The sequence below is a fragment of the Pelodiscus sinensis genome, chromosome 13, assembly GCF_049634645.1.
Source record: "Pelodiscus sinensis isolate JC-2024 chromosome 13, ASM4963464v1, whole genome shotgun sequence".
NCBI lineage: Eukaryota > Metazoa > Chordata > Testudines > Trionychidae > Pelodiscus > Pelodiscus sinensis.
This window is the reverse complement of record NC_134723.1, coordinates 1,899,249-1,915,494: the sequence shown is the minus strand read 5'-3', so window position 1 is coordinate 1,915,494 and position 16,246 is coordinate 1,899,249. Positions and strand designations below refer to the sequence as shown.

General features: G+C 70.5%; 1 protein-coding gene across 11 annotated transcripts in view; it reads right to left on the bottom strand.

Annotated features, from left to right (window-relative positions):
• NHSL2 (NHS like 2) overlaps positions 1 to 16,246 on the bottom strand; it is an 89,190-nt gene that overhangs the window by 41,514 nt on the left and 31,430 nt on the right. For 4 of the 11 annotated variants that reach the window (XM_075896590.1, XM_075896591.1, XM_075896592.1 and 1 more), the window contains exon 2: positions 4,162 to 4,302. The exons of 5 other annotated variants lie outside the window; for them this stretch is intronic. In XM_075896590.1, the coding sequence (XP_075752705.1) occupies positions 4,162 to 4,302 (141 nt within the window). Of the gene's footprint in view, positions 1 to 4,161; positions 4,303 to 6,938; positions 7,466 to 16,246 lie in introns of those variants that run through there. 2 more of the 11 variants (XM_075896595.1, XM_075896597.1) reach the window with 2 other exon arrangements.

The following is a 16,246-nucleotide window of genomic DNA, read 5'->3' as shown; positions in this document are numbered from 1 at the left end:
CCCCTTCCCCTGCTGCTCCCTCTCTCCCCTCTGACCCGCCTCGCCACGCCGGCTCGCTAGCTCTCCAAGGCAGGCTCTGCTCTGCGTTGCCCCCTGCCCGGTGCCCTGGAGCTGCCGGGTGCTACGGGGGAGCACAAAGAAACACCAATGCAATGGCTGAGGAGTGGGGAAAGATGAGCAGAACCCATTCCACACGGACACAGGCTATCCAGGCCATAGTTTGCATGTGACCACCGCAGATCACACAGTTTCATTAGCAGGACCTGTGCCAGCGTCAAGCAGGGGGCTCTCGCCCGGCACTTCATGTGGAGATAGGCAGGGGACGGAACTGGATTCCTTTGCCCGCCTGGAATGGACTCTCTGCACAGCTGGGCTGCGGCGGACTTGGTGCCGCTGAGCTGGTGTTTGTGCTGCTACGGCCCCCGCTTCCCACCGCGGGTCCTGGCACTTCGTGCAACCGCAGGGCCGGGCCTTCCGGGCTGCTCTGTGTTTTCTCTGAGCCAGCTAACGTGCCAGGCAAAGCGTCAAGAGCCCGGCGAAGGGACACAGCTCCCTCGACGGGCCCTGTCTGCAGGGCTCCCGACCTGCGCTGGAATCCCACTCCCAGCCCGCCTCAGCTCTGCGGTCCATCTCTCCGCGCCCAGCCAGGCGCCCTCAGACACACGCAGCTTTTCACACACACCGGAGGTGGCAGAACCTCGTCGCAACTGAAAGTGTCGGCCAGAGCCGCACCGGTGTTTCCAACGGCTCCTTCCCCAGCCAGCACCACAGCCCTTCGCGGGCCTGGCAACCCTCCAATTGGGAAGTGGCAACAAGAGCAGGCGGGTCAGTGACTAGTGCAACGGTGGCGGTGCAGAGTTCACAAGCAGTCCACAAGCTCATGCACTAACACCCCCAGGAAACCAAAGGCTGTACGGGGCTAACCCTCACATGGGGAGAGGGGCGAACCCGTCCAGCGACCGGCTCACTGCAGACAGTCTGGGAGAAAGGCAGCTGCCCCGTCCCCGTCAGCGGCTGCACAAACTAGCCAATCCACAAGCAGCCAGCACCCGTGACATCAGCCACAGGGCCCAGCCACCAACTCCGACGCCAACGGCTTCTCATCCAGCCTCTCCGCCCTGCAGGCCTCCAGCCACCGGGGGGAGACAGATTCCACCCCGCGGGGGCAGAGCTGAGTCCAGCAGGGGGCAGGATGTGCGTAAACGTCCCGTGGGGGTTTGGCTCCCGTGAACACGCCACGAGCGCTGGTCCATCCTGTCGGCAGATGCTGCGCCACCCAGGGCCCCGGCGCAGGAGAAACTCGGATTCACCCGGGAGAAGGGAACCCCTCTGCAACACAACAGAGCAGCGTGGGGAAGCCTGGGAGCTCTGCAAGGACTCCTGCCGATGCACACAGCACCCCTGGGCACGATCAGTCCCCTGCATGGCCTGTCCTCAGCACGGAGGACACACGGGGAGGTGGAGAAGGGCAGAGCTAAGGTTACAGAAGGGTCCCAAACAGTGACGTTTGGTTCAGGTCTTACGCCAGCTTGGAGCGGCCTGGCTTGTCAACGCCGGTTTGGAGCCCCAATGTATTCTCGTAAGGCCCACGCTTTCCCTTCAGCTAGGAGAGTGTTCAACCCTTGCAGCTCCGCCTTGCGGAGGCCGTGTTTGAGCGCCACCCTGGCCAAGCCAGCCATGGATGCAAAGGTGAGCGGCACTCGTGGAAAGACCCTTTCCTGCGCTGTCCTCTGGCCTCGGGAGCACTGCGCGGGGGAGCTGTTTGCAGAGGCTGCTGAGCACTTGCACTCTCCCTGGTAAGGGATTAAGCCCCGGCCAGCGGGGGATGGGCTCCTGAGGGCGGGGGTGCGATCTCCAGCCCTGGAGATGTTTAAATCCTGGCTGGGCTGATGGAGTCGGGTGGGTCCTGCTCTGGGCAGGGGGCCGGACTCGCTGCCTCCTGAGGTCTCTGCCCGCCCCACACGTCTCAGATTCCAGATGCAGCTGGCCTCGCTCGGCTCCGGCCCAGCAGCGCAGCTCCCCGACTAGCGCGGCACAGCGCCAGCCCGCAGCCCGCCGCTCCACCGAGCAGCCACGCCAGGGGCTCTCCAGCCGCCTCCAGCCTGCTCAGCCACCATGGCCCGGCGCTCCCGCTGCAGACGACAGCCAGGGCCCACCTAGGCAGCAGCTGCAGGTGGGGTTCCCCGCTTGGCTAGACCTACCCGGGATAGATCGCTGAAAACAGCCACCTGGCCGCCGCAGCAGGGGGCGCTCAGGCTGGCCACGCAAGTACCTGCCCCCTGCTTGGGCGCCCTGGGCTAGCCCACGTGCTGCAGCGACTCTGCTGGTTGTGACGAGCGCCATGCACACGTGTGGGGGGTATCACCCTCTGTGGCAGCGTGGCGGGGACCCCGACCCGCACCCCGTCTGCAGCGAGAGGAGACTCCGCAGCCAGTGGAACAGGGGGGCTATTGCTTCCCCGGGTACAGCCCAGCACAGAGGCGGTGGGGGCATAAGGAGTCAGGGGCTGGCAGCTCTAGAGCCCTGGGGGCAGGGTGCCCAGGCCCCTCAATTCCCAGCGCTCTGCTCAGCCTGCTCTCTCCATGTCATCCCAGCCAAGAATGCCCAGCTCCCAGGCCTGCCCCCAGCCAGGTGGCTGCTCCGCCGCCCTCCCTTTGTCTCTCCCCTGGCAAGAGCCTCGTTACCTGCCCAGGCTGGGACTGGGTGTCTGGGCCAATCCACATGGGGTGAGTCAATGAGAATCACACAGCGCAAGGGGCCCCGGGTCACAGAGCAGACAGTCCCCCCCCCACATCACACCCTCCCCGTGTCCCTCTGGCCCCCGACCCCCAAGGTGACAGGCGGCAGCAGGGGCGCGTGCGATGGCTGTCTGCACACGGCCACTCCGCCGAGACGTCCAGCACGCCCGCCGGAACGCACGGGGACAGCAGATCCCCCGGCCTCCCTGCCCCGACAGCCAGGGGTCACGGCAGGGTCCGGCTCTCACTGCCACTCGACCACTTACAGCGGGCAGGTCGGCTCACCCCCGAGCCCCTCCCCGCAGGGCTCCTGCCTTCCCCTGCCAGCGTATCCGCACAGCCGTTCCCAGAGCCCCCCCGCCAGGTCAGAGCAGGGGCGCTGTGCCCCCCTCCCCCACCGGGTCAGAGCATGGGCGCGGTGCCCCCCTCCCCCACCGGGCCGGGTCAGAGCATGGGCGCGGTGCCCCCCTCCCCCACCGGGCCGGGTCAGAGCATGGGCGCTGTGCCCCCCTCCCCCACCGGGCCGGGTCAGAGCATGGGCGCTGTGCCCCCCTCCCCCACTGGGTCAGAGCATGGGCGCTGTGCCCCCCTCCCCCCACCGGGTCAGAGCATGGGCGCTGTGCCCCCCTCCCCCACCGGGCCGGGTCAGAGCATGGGCGCTGTGCCCTCCTCCCCCACTGGGTCAGAGCATGGGCGCTGTGCCCCCCTCCCCCACCGGGCCGGGTCAGAGCATGGGCGCTGTGCCCCCCTCCCCCACTGGGTCAGAGCATGGGCGCTGTGCCCCCCTCCCCCCATCGGGTCAGAGCATGGGCGCTGTGCCCCCCTCCCCCCATCGGGTCAGAGCATGGGCGCTGTGCCCCCCTCCCCCACCGGGTCAGAGCATGGGCGCTGTGCCCCCCTCCCCCACCGGGTCAGAGCATGGGCGCTGTGCCCCCCTCCCCCACCGGGTCAGAGCATGGGCGCTGTGCCCCCCTCCCCCCACCGGGCCGGGTCAGAGCATGGGCGCTGTGCCCCCCTCCCCCCACCGGGTCAGAGCATGGGCGCTGTGCCCCCCTCCCCCACCGGGTCAGAGCATGGGCGCTGTGCCCCCCTCCCCCCACCGGGTCAGAGCATGGGCGCTGTGCCCCCCTCCCCCACCGGGCCGGGTCAGAGCATGGGCGCTGTGCCCCCCTCCCCCACCGAGTCAGAGCATGGGCTCTGTGCCCCCCTCCCCCACCGGGTCAGAGCATGGGCGCTGTGTCCCCCTCCCCCACCGGGCCGGGTCAGAGCATGGGCGCTGTGCCCTCCTCCCCCACCGGGTCAGAGCATGGGCGCTGTGCCCCCCTCCCCCACCGGGTCAGAGCATGGGCGCAGCCGCCCCCCCGCCAGGCCGGGCCACACGCTTGCTGTTGCCAGGCGGCCCGAGCCCGGGCTGCGACTGTACCTCGGGGGTCGGTTCTGACGGGGCGCCCCTCGGCCAGCAGGCCCCGCGTCCCTTCCCTTCCCGCCTCTGCTGGAAAGGAGGCAGGCGGCTGAGCGCGGCGGGAGCAGCACGGGGCCGGAGAGCAGGCAGAGCCGTCCGTATCTGAGGAGAGCAAAGAGCCGTTTGAGACGGGCCATTTCCTACGCTCAGCCGGGCCTTTCCCGGGCAGTGCCAGCTGCAGGCCTGACTCCAGCAACGCCACCTGCCCTGCTGCTGCCGCGGGCTCTGCCCACGCTGCTGGAAAACCTCCCCCTCCAGCAGCCAAGCGCTGGGAGCTGCTGGTCCCACCAGGCCCACGGCAGCCTCCGCAGCCCTGCCAGCCCGCGGGACTGGCTGCAAACCCAGCGCCCGGCCCTGCAGTGCAAGCCGGCACGCTGGGTCCGCCTGCCAGGGAGGGGCCCCCCTGCGGGCCGGGTTTCTGCAGGGGCGTGCGGCGCTGCGGGCTGCCGCGTCTCCATGGCTTTACTCAGCAGAGGGGAGTTTGCCTTCAGCGGAGGTTTCAGGGCCCAGGAGGACGGCCTGGGCCATCCGCCTCCCAGCACCCTGCCTGGCTGGCGCCAGGTCTCATCCGAGATGAGCGAAACGTTCTCAAGGGCCTGGCAGGCAAACTGGCCCAGGGCAGCGTTGCTGACCCCGCGCGGCCGATCCCGGGCAGCTCCGTGGGGGGTTGCCAGAATGAAAGCCCCGCACTGAGGCAGCAGTACAGAGATGCAGGCTTGTTTTCTAAGCGGCTGGCCCCGCGCGCTCCCCGGAGATCCGAGAGCCCCGCCCATCCTGGCTCCGGCATCTAGCCCCACCAGCCTCCAGCTCCTTCTCGGCGCGCTGCAGGGCTGGCACCAGTCCGCCCGTGGAGCCACACTCAGCCCACGCGCTGAGGAGCTGGGAGCGTGTCCCCTGCACCCGCGTCAGTGGCCGGTAAAGCAGGATTCCCACAGTGCTGAATTGCCCAAGTCCGCTCAGGGGTGGGCAGGGGAGCCAGCTGCCTGCTCCTCGTGGCCCGTGTGGAGCACGGCCAGGCCCCAATGAGGCTGGACTAGCTGCTAGCCAAGAGCTCTGCTGTGAACCCTAACTCTGCACAGGGCCCCTGGGGGCCTTCGGTCACTGCCCCGCCCCTGCCGCCCTCTCTCATGCTTGGCTGAAGCCCAGGAGCAGAGCAGAGACCTGTGCCCATGCAGCAAGGGGGGAGACCAGGCCCCAGCCCTCCAGCCAGGGAGACCCCTGCTAAAGGCCAGCGGGTGCTGAGAGACGCACCCCGCGTCCCACTGCACACATCAGCAAATCCAGGTGCTGCAGCTGGCCCAGCGCTGCCCCGGAGCCCAGCGGGAGCCCTCAGCCACAAGCCACGCAGGGATCCTGGAGCTGGCAGGCTCCGCAGCCCCCATCGGGCCCAGACCCCAGAGCTGCGCGGTGCCCCCTCCTGCACAGCGCTACAGGGCGACGCCCAGAACTCTGCCTGCCAGGGGCTGCTCCACTGGCCTCAAGTGGCTGGGCTGGCTTGGGGGACCCCCCCACTGACACGGGTCGCCCACATTCCAGCCTGTAGAGGGCAGCAGCCAGCCAGCACCTGCACCCCCCCCCTCCCCAGAGGCAGGCCACAGCAGGGCGAAGCACAGAACCCAGGAGCCTTGACTCCGACTCCCTGAGTGACCTTGGCCAAGTCCCTTGAGCCTTCCTCCAGCCACTCGGAGGCGGCCCCACTAGAACAGGGGCTGCCTGCAGCAGGCCGGCTCCCTACCCCCAGCAGGCTCAGGAGCCAGGGAGAATGAAGGCTCCCCGGGGAACCTGGAATTCACAGCCCCATATCATTCCTGTTGCTATAGCAAAGCTCAGAGCACCTGCAGATACTCAGCATGTGCTGTCAGCCGCCTCGCCACTGCCACGCGGAGCACGCGGGGAACAGGACCTGCAGCCCAGCCCCCGGCCCTCGGGGCAGACGCCCCAGCCCAGCCTCCCAGCCCCCTGGAACTCGGGGCAGAGGCCCCAGCCCAGCTCCCCGGTCCTGTGCACGACTGGCTGGAGGGGTCCCCAGAAAGGGCGAGGGGAGGAAGGGCCCCCCCTGTGCCGGGGCAGGAGTGCGATGGGGTGACTGGGATGCAGGGCAGGCGAGGAGCAGCCTGGCAGAGGCGGGGTGGGGGTGGGGAGGAGCTACACATCCTCCCCCCAGGCAGTGCGGGATCCACCTGCCTGGCTCGGGGGGGAGGGTTTGCACCGCGCCGCGGCAAGGGGGGGCACAGCCGGCGGGAGCGGGGCGCAGGGGCCGAGCTGCGGGGGGGCGCGGGGGGGGCACAGCCGGCGGGAGCGGGGCGCAGGGGCCGAGCTGCGGGGGGGCGCGGGGGGGCACAGCCGGCGGGAGCGGGGCGCAGGGGCCGAGCTGCGGGGGGGCGCGGGGGGGGCACAGCCGGCGGGAGCGGGGCGCAGGGGCCGAGCTGCGGGGGGGCGCGGGGGGGGGCACAGCCGGCGGGAGCGGGGCGCAGGGGCCGAGCTGCGGGGGGGCGCGGGGAGGGGCACAGCCGGCGGGAGCGGGGCGCAGGGGCCGAGCTGCGGGGGGGTGCGGGGGGGGCACAGCCGGCGGGAGCGGGGCGCAGGGGCCAGGCTGCGGGGGGGCCCGGGGGGGCACAGCCGGCGGGAGCGGGGCGCAGGGGCCAGGCTGCGGGGGGGCCCGGGGGGGCACAGCCGGCGGGAGCGGGGCGCAGGGGCCAGGCTGCGGGGGGGGGGGGGCGCGGGGATCCGCCCGGTACCTGTTGCCGAGTCCATCTTGCAGGGCCGGGGGCTCCGCGGCGGCTTGCGCTGAGAGTTGCCCATCCCTGGGCGCCGGCGGCTCCGCCCGCCCGGGGGTCACCGCGCCTGGCTGCCGCTGCGCCCCGGCTCCAGCGCCCCGGCTCCGGGCTGAGCGGACCGGCCCCGGGGCCGGGCGGGGGCCGGGGCGCGGGGCGGGCAGCCGGCCCTCATGCCGCGCTCCGGGGTTCACACCACGGACCCGGCGCCGGAGCGGGGCTCTGCGGCGCTCACGGGCCCGCTGCCGGGCGCTCGGCACCTGGCGCCGGAGCAGCCGCTCCGGCCCGACCCCCCATGGCCGGCGGGAGGCGCCCCCGGGAATCGGGCGCGGAACCGGAGTGAGATCGGATCGGGCCCTGCCCCCTGCGGGGAGCCAGGCCGTCCGCTGCGGTGCCGAGCGCGGTCTCTGGCGGGCGCGGGGGGCGAAGCCGGCTCCCCGGGCGCTGCATCGCTGGCAGCCAATGGCGCGGCGCCGCTCGCAGCCCCATTAGCAATGTAAACGCGTGAGCGCCGTGCACCCCCCCACCCGCGTGCTGCTCCCCAGAGCGGCCCGCAGGGAGCAGGCTCCTTGCCCCCCGCTGCTCCCCAGCGCAGGGCCACAGGGCCCAAGGCAGCCCCGCTAGGGACCCGGCTTAGCCTTTGGCGAGCAGCAGCCAGGGTCCGGCCCCAAGGGGCGGGCAAAGGGCAGAGGAGGGGGCAGGAAGCGAGCCCCGTGCCCTGAGGCCCCATCTGGTGCCCTGGCATAGCGGGTTGCTCGTGGCCAGCTCACGCTGCAGTGCAAGGGGCGGGCTCTGGGGTTGTACCCCCGGGCGGGCAGCCCAGCACCAGGCCATGGGGCCGTAGCTGCCACTGGCTCAGGGGAGCCCTGGACATAATGGGCACCCCTGCATGGCTGTGGGCCTTGCGTCAACGGCAGGCCCGGGCTGCGGAGAATCGCAGGGGGCCCGGCTCCCTGAGAACTGCATCCAGGGACCATCCTTCCGGACACTAGGGCCCTGGCTGGGAGCCCAGGCAGCTTAGTGGATGTCGGAGGCAGGCCCAGCACATGCTGCAGGAGCACCCGCATCCTGCCCTCCAGGCACTGAGCGCACCCAGCCAGCTCCCCTGCAGCCCGCCTGGCGCTGAGCGCGCCCAGCCAGCTCCCCTGCAGCCCGCCCGGCGCTGAGCGCGCCCAGCCAGCCTCCCACTGCAGCAGGGCCCAGAGCCCATTGTGCTTGAGCAGTGCAGCTCTGCGCCCAGCAGCCTGGCCGAGCGCGGGAACTTACAAGCTCCTGGGCTCGACCGCCTAGTGCCCGGCCAGAGACGGGGTCCTGGGTCGCACGGGGAGCCGGGAGAGGCGCCTGGTCACTGCTTGGCCCTCGTGTATGTGACAGTTCGCCCCCCAGCCCCTCCAGAGAGAACCCCCCCCCGAGGAACTGTGGGGGCCTCTGCAAACACCAGTGGCTTTAACCCCTCCCCCACCCACCACTCTCACGAGCTGTCCGACTGCTGGGCAGCAGAGGGAGTTACCGTACATCCGGCCCCTCCAGTGGGGCGCGTGGGGGGGCACTCATAGAGCTGGGGGGATGGGAGGCCAGGGTTGGGCTGGCAGGACAGGGGCAGCAGATTGGACTGAGCAGCATTGCTGGAGCTGGGGGGAGGGGATCCCAGCACTGGATGTCAGGGAGCTACAGGTTGGGAGTGAGGGGCACTGGCAGGGGTGGGGGGAGCCCAGGGCTGGGCTGCCAGGGGCTGCGGGTTGGGAGCGAGGGGCACCGGCAGGGCCGGGCAGCCAGGGGCTGTGGGTCGGGAGTGAGGGGCACCGGCAGGGCCGGGCAGCCAGGGGCTGTGGGTCGGGAGTGAGGGGCACCGGCAGGGCCGGGCAGCCAGGGGCTGTGGGTTGGGAGCGAGGGGCACCAGCAGGGCTGCCAGGGGCTGTGGGTCGGGAGCGAGGGGCACCGGCAGGGCCGGGCAGCCAGGGGCTGTGGGTTGGGAGCGAGGGGCACCGGCAGGGCTGCCAGGGGCTGTGGGTCGGGAGCGAGGGGCACCGGCAGGGCCGGGCAGCCAGGGGCTGTGGGTCGGGAGCGAGGGGCACCGGCGGGGCCGGGCTGCCAGGGGCTGTGGGTTGGGAGCGAGGGGCACCGGCAGGGCCGGGCCGCCAGGGGCTGTGGGTCGGGAGCGAGGGGCACCGGCAGGGCCGGGCCGCCAGGGGCTGTGGGTCGGGAGCGAGGGGCACCGGCGGGGCCGGGCTGCCAGGGGCTGTGGGTTGGGAGCGAGGGGCACCGGCAGGGCCGGGCTGCCAGGGGCTGTGGGTCGGGAGCGAGGGGCACCGGCAGGGCCGGGCCGCCAGGGGCTGTGGGTCGGGAGCGAGGGGCACCGGCAGGGCCGGGCTGCCAGGGGCTGCGGGTCGGGAGCGAGGGGCACCGGCAGGGCCGCCAGGGGCTGTGGGTCGGGAGCGAGGGGCACCGGCAGGGCCGCCAGGGGCTGCGGGTCGGGAGCGAGGGGCACCGGCAGGGCCGCCAGGGGTCTGCAGATAAGGACCGTCACACTGTGTTGGCGGGGTCACTGCTCCTGCCTCGGCCCATGGAAGGCTGGACACTCATCGCTGTCCATAGCCTCCCATCTTCACAAGCTCCAAAGTCAGCTCCACTCAGAGGCGGGGAGGAAATGAAACGGATGCTTCCCAGGTGGGGGGGGGGGGCAGCAGCGGAGCCTGGCCGGAGCCGCACTCCCCCCCAGGGCAAGGGGCTGGGGGCTTGCTGGCAGAGGCTGCACGTTCCCAGCCTGCAGGGTCTCTGCACCCGACTCTTTCCCGCGGTGGTGAATTGTGGAGCACTTAGTGCCTGTGAACAACAGCAAGGACCAGAAAGCACCGGGAGGTTGTTATGGAAACAGGAACAAATTGCATAAGTTGGCAGAAGAAATTTCCTCTTTGCCTGACGTGGGCACAGGTGGGCGTGCGGGGCTGCAGGTGTGCACGGCAGCCCTGCTCCCAGAGGTGGGCGTGGGCGGTGGCCCCAGCGGCAGGACACGCCGCACTGGCCTGCTGCCCCAGCAAGGGCCCTCACTACAGCACCTTGCAGCTGGGTTGCAACAAACGTGACCCTTTGCAGGAACCTTCGCCCTGCCCGGGAAGCAGCAGCTGGGCCGAGAGTCTGTGCGTCCCCTCGGACCACGCAGGGCCGGAGCCAGACCCCCAGCGAGGGGAGACGCTCGCCCCAGGCAGGCAGGCTCAGACCGGCCCCAGGCAAGGAACACGGCGCTCCGGGGACTCCGCCCAACAGAGCTGTGGGGCTGTGGGCGTGGGGGAGGAGAGGAAACCGGCCCCGGCACCCCCCAGGGGCGATTGGCAGCTGTTGAGGCCCTGACGGCGCAGCCTCCAGCCCCCTCGCTTCTGCTCTGCACACGCCAGAGACAGGTGTCTCGCCCCCGGGGGCGCGGGCAGGAGTCGAGGGGCAGAGCGTTCGCAGCCCCAGTGCGGTGCCCCAGGCTCACCCCCCAATCGGGCGATTCAGTCTGCAGGGGAGGAGGCCCCGGGACTGGCTGGTGCCGAGCGCGCGGGGAGCCGGAGCGTTTTGTGTCACCTCCCGTTGGCGAGGATGCTCCAGTCCAGCCCGGCCTCGGGTCCAGCTTCGTCCCCGCTAAGCCAGGCTACAGCACCGGGCCAGAAGCCCTCAGCACTTAGCAAACGCAGAACCCTGCACGGCTCTCTGCAGCACGAGCCTCCTCCAGCCTGTCCTCCCCCCGACCAACACTGGCTCCCTCCTCGGCCTCGGCCCAGGGGACCTAAGAGAGCCACAAGCTCCAGCAGGGAGCCTGGTCGGTCGCGAAGTCGGCTCCTTTGCCAGAACTTGACGGGCAGGGAGACAGTGGCCTTGGGAGTCAGTCCCAGAACAGGAAAACCTCCCCCCGAATCTCCCCCACAAGGGCCAGGCGCTTTTCCTGACCTTGTCTCCTCTAACCTCAGAGCCACGTGCGTGTGGTTCTCCACGGGCGAGACCGGCTGGACGCTAGCCAGGCTGCCACGTGCCGGGCGGGAAGCGGCTTGGATGCCAGGGGCTGGACCTGGGACACGCCGGCTGGGACGGCTCGGTGTCCACAGGCGGAGCAAGGAAAACTCAACATTGGTTGGTAATTGGACCCCCGCCCCGGCCTCGGGCGCCGCTGGACACGCCTGGGCCGGCTCGTTCGGCAACGGGCCCACAGGGCGTGGAAACGTCTCTGCCCCCAGCCCTGAGGCGCGCTGCTCTCTGATAAGCGACTCTGAAAGTCCACCTGGCGCCCACCCCAGCCCCCTCCCTGGAGGTCACACTCCGCAAGGGGCGGGTCTGAGCTCAGCCCCTCCCCTCTCGGGCGACACCCCACCTGGAGCCTTCCAGCAACACAGTCATGCACAGGCAGGACAGCCCCCCGGAGCCGCACTCCCCCCGTCAGACCCAGCATGCTGCCCGGGGCACCAGCCTGCATGAACGGCCGAGGACCCGACATGGAGCCAGCCCTGGCGGAGCAGCAGGGGACGGGGATTCTGGACTGAGGCAGGCCTGGGGAGAAGCTGTAAGGCCCCCCCCTCGGCGGGCGGTGCTGCCAAGACACGCTGGTCAAAGGAGCAGCGCAGCGCGTGAAGCGACGGAGAACAATGGGCCGGGCGCGAGCCAAGGGCTGCAGGAGCCCGGGAAACCGAACTCCCCCCACGGGTCCCACAGGGTCTGGGGGCAAGGGGTGAGCCCGGCATTGCCCCCCGGGGGGACACCTGCTTCCTGCTCCATCTGCCTCTCCAGCCCACGGCTCCCTGGGCTGTGCCTGGCTCCGCTCCAGCCCCACCTGGGCCGCGCCCCCCAACCCGGCTTTCTCAGGCCATGGCCTGCCCCCCCAAGTCCTGCCCCACCAGAGCTCTGCCCTGCGCCCTGCCCACCCCTCCCTGCCCCCAGGCTGCACCCTGCCCCTTTTCTGCTTCCATTTCCCCTGGCCCACGGCCGCTGGGCTCTGTCCCACCCCGCTCTGCTCGCCTCCCGAGCCACCCTTCCCGGTGAAGCCCGGCCCTGCTCCACCAGGCTGTGCTCCACCCCACCCCACCCCCACTAGCCCAGGGCTGTGCCCTGCCCTCCCCCCCGGCCTCTCTTCCCGTGGCCCATCTCATTAAGCGCTGCGTTAGCAAGAGAGAAACTGAGGCACACAGGGGACTGGACTTGCCCAGAGTCCCGCAGTGAAACAGTGGCAGAGCTCTGAATGCACCCAGCGCGCCAGACCCTGGGTCCTGTGCCTTAGCCACAGAGCCCCCACCCCCCAAGCCAGGACCATCCATCCAGCCCCTCCTGCACCAGCTCTGGCCACCTGTGCCCCCAGGGGAGCAGCCTCTTCCATGCTCTGGGTCTGGCATGCTCCGGAGGCTCTTCCTTCTGATCGCATGAGGAGCCTGCGGCGCCCCTCGGCTGCGGGGCTTGCACGCCTGCTTTACCCCGGCCTGTGAGACCATCCGTGTGCACACTAGGGTCTGTGCAGCACCCCCAGCCCTGGAGCCTGGTGCCCTCAAACCCGGCACCCCCAAGCCAGGCGCCCCCAAGCCGGTGCATCCCGAGCTTGGTACCCCCGAGCCAGGTGCTCCCAATCACGGTGCATCCTGAGCCTGGTACCCCCGAGCCAGGCACCTCCAATCCCGGTGCATCCTGAGCTTTGTACCCCCGAGCCAGGTGCCCCCAATCACGGTGCATCCTGAGCCTGGTACCCCCGAGCCAGGCACCTCCAATCCCGGTGCATCCTGAGCTTTGTACCCCCGAGCCAGGTGCCCCCAAGCCCTGTGCATCCTGAGCCTGGTATCCCTGAGCCAGGCGCCCCCAATGCCGGTGCATCCTGAGCCTGGTACCCCCGAGCCAGGCGCCCCCAATCCTGGTGCATCCTGAGCCTGGTACCCCCGAGCCAGGTGCCCCCAATCCTGGTGCATCCTGAGCCTGGTACCCCCGAGCCAGGCGCCCCCAATCCTGGTGCATCCCGAGTTTGGTACCCCCGAGCCAGGCGCACCCAATCCCGGTGCATCCTGAGCCTGGTACCCCCGAGCCAGGCACCTCCAATCCCGGTGCATCCTGAGCCCAACACCCCCCCCGAGCCAGGCACCCCCAATCCTGGTACATCCCGAGCTTGGTACCCCCGAGCCAGGTGCACCCAATCCCGGTGCATCCTGAGCCTGGTACCCCCGAGCCAGGCACCTCCAATCCCGGTGCATCCTGAGCCCAACACTCCCCCAAGCCAGGCGTCCCACGAGTCCAGTGTCCCCCCGAGTCTGGCACCCCGCAAACCCGGAACCCCTTAAGCCGGGCCTGCCAGGAGCCTCCTGGGCTGCCTGCCCCTGGATCCAGCCCTGGCTGCAGGGGGGGAAGGGGAAGCTGCAGCCAAAGGCAGATGCTGCCCTGCCACCTCGTGCCACTTCTGGGTCCTGCGCTCCCTGGGTCTGTGCGCGGCTGGGCACACGCCGGGTGTCTTGGGTGCTACGGCTCGTTGGGCGGATTCCCGGGAGGCCCAGCAGCCAGGGCTGACCCCCACGGCCGTCTCGTCGTGGTGTCGGTTTGGGGGGGGTCACCGGGTTTGTCCCACTGCCCCCGTGGCACCTGCTCGTGGCACGGCTGCAGCTCCCCGAGCGAGCACAGAGGCTGCCACGCCGGCGTCACTCGTGTCCTGCCACGGGCTCTCACCTCTCCTGCCAGCCCCTCGCCCCCCCATCTGGCTCCAGGCGGCTACGGGGGAGTTTGCAACCTGCAGCTGTTTGCAATTTGTCTGGGTTTGTGCTCGACAGGATCCCCGCCAGAGGAGGGAAATACCGTCTTGTCTTGCAACCACGCGGCCACGGGCTGCCCCCCTTTCCGGAACCGCCCGAATGACCGCGGGGCAGAACGTTTGTTCCGGGGGAGCTCGGGCCGGACATCGGGAGGCGGTTCCCCGGGACTCAGCTGCTCTCCTGCCTGGCTTTGCTGGTCTGGCAAACGCGCTGGACTGTACCAAGCGCGCCAGGGACCCAGACGCCCTGGTCAGTATCCCGGGTTAGTCCCAGTCTCAGTGGAAGGAGGCGCTGACACTCCGGTGTGTAGTGGGGGGCTGTCTACTCTGGGGGGCCCAGGCCCACTCCGGCTGGGCAGTCACTGGGCGCTGTGCTTGGGCTGTGGCTGACCCCTGCTGGCCTCTGTCTGTAAGCACAGCCCAGCGGGGGGGCGCCCCAGGGCCCTCCGATCATGCAGACAATGGCCCAACCCAACCGGTTCTCACCTGAGCAGGGAAGGGGTTTGGACAAAGTTAGGGGGTGGCTGGGGGAGGGGGCAGGGAGAGCAGGGGGAAGCAGACTAGCCAGTGTAGGGGGTCAGGGGCCTGTGACCCCTCCCCCCAAGGGGACCCCTCCATTCTCCCGGCTGGCGCAGCCCGTCGTGCTGCGGACGGGGGCAGGGGCGGGGGCTCCCCGAGGCGCCGTCACAGCATGCGGCCGCCGGGAACAGGAAGGGGGGTGTCTGCCACGGGGAGAGACTCCCCTGGCTCTCCTGGCTGCGGCTGGCTGCCGGGAGGGACAGCCCCGGGGCAACTCGCTGGGCACTGGGGATGGCAGGAAAGGGAGATGCTCCTGGCAGACCAGCCTGTCCACACAGCCAGTGGCCAGTGGCGGATGCTGGCAGGTCCCTGTAACCGGGTGGCTGCTTTCAATGGTTCTCCCTGCCATGTCCAAGGCTGCCGCTGTCTGCAGCCAGGCGTGCGGCGCAGAGCGTGCCAGGAGAGACGCGCCAGCCCCGACCCCGCGCCTCTGCGCACGTCAGGCATTCGGGTGCAAATCAGCCGGAGCTCGGGGGCTGGAGACGCCCCTCGTCTGCGCAGTACCCAGGGAGGGGGAGCCTGCCGGGGATGGTACCCAGGGAGGGGGAGCCTGCCGGGGATGGTACCCAGGGAGGGGGAGCCTGCCGGGGATGGTACCCAGGGAGGGGGAGCCTGCCGGGGATGGACGGGCACCCCAACGCCAGGGCACTCAGGAGCGTTCCCGCCCGGCGGAGCTGTGCCCTGCCTTGTCGCTCACCATGTCCAAAAGCAGCTTTGCATGTTCCTCCCCCGGGGCGCCAGGCTGGGCATTCCCAGCATGCCATGAGGCACTAGCCCTGGCCGGAGCCACAGCTGAGAACTTGGTTCCCCAACGCCCGGCGTGACGCCATCAGCTGCGATCACCCTGGGTGGCACAAGGCCCGTGCACTGTGCACGTCTGATCACGAGGCCTGGGGCTCCAGTAGCCGGGGTCCCAGGTATCGCTGGTGGCAACCCCGTTCCACATGGCAGTGCGGCTGGACAGCGGCTACGCCCGGGCAGGGCTGTCAGTGGACTCTGCCGTGCCAGGCTGCCGACAGCCCTGCATCCGGTCCAGCCATTAGCCCAGCCTGCCGCGCACCAGGGAGCGACGACTGCTCCGTGCGAGCCGAGGCAAACCCAGCCATTGCAGACCCCGACGCCCGAGCTCGGCTGGGCTGGGGTTGTGGGCGCGGGGTCCGTATCCGTGGCGCAGGGCTGTAGTTACAGGAGGGGCAGACCCGGCCAGCTGTTGCGGGGGTGACGCGCATTGGCATCCCAGCTGGGGCTGATGGTGGTGACAGCTGCTCTGACTCCCCCCCAGCTTCGCAGCCCTGGGAACGACCGTGGGACTCGCAGGCGGGGCCGGGTCGTACTCAGCACCAACGCGCTCCCCAGAGCCAGCTGCCCACCTGCCCCAGTAGGGATGGAGGCGCTCAGCCCCTGGGCCCCAGCTATGATAGCGCAGTCCCACTCTGCCCCCTTTCTAAGCCTCTCTCCTGTGGGGCAGCGAGAGATCCCCAGGATGCTGGCTGGGCGCAGCCATACCTCCCCATGTGGGGCGGGCGCAGCTTGGGTGGACGTTGGGATGAGAGGAAGGAGAGACCTCGCCCTTCACTCTGCCCCACATCTGAGGGGGGGAGGGGCGCAGCACAACTGCACCGACCTGGGGGCTGCAAGAGGGTAACTGGGACTCCCCACCCCCCGGAGCCCAGCCCTGGCCTGCAATGCATGCGCCAGGAGGCCAGGGCCCACGGCCAAGCCCGTCCTGCTGTCGGTGCCCGATGCAGCCAGCTCTGGGGTGGTGTCAGTGCCGGAGCCCCCGGCTTCCCGCCACGCCGGCCCCAGGACTCACCCAGGGCCCCCGCGGGAAGAATGTGCCGCATTCTTGGTAGCAGCCCAGCACGGCCGATGGGCCCCCGGGACGAGCATCTGGAGCACAGGGACGCGTGCCAGGAGCAAGCCTCGCGCACTGGCGGGGGGGGGGGGG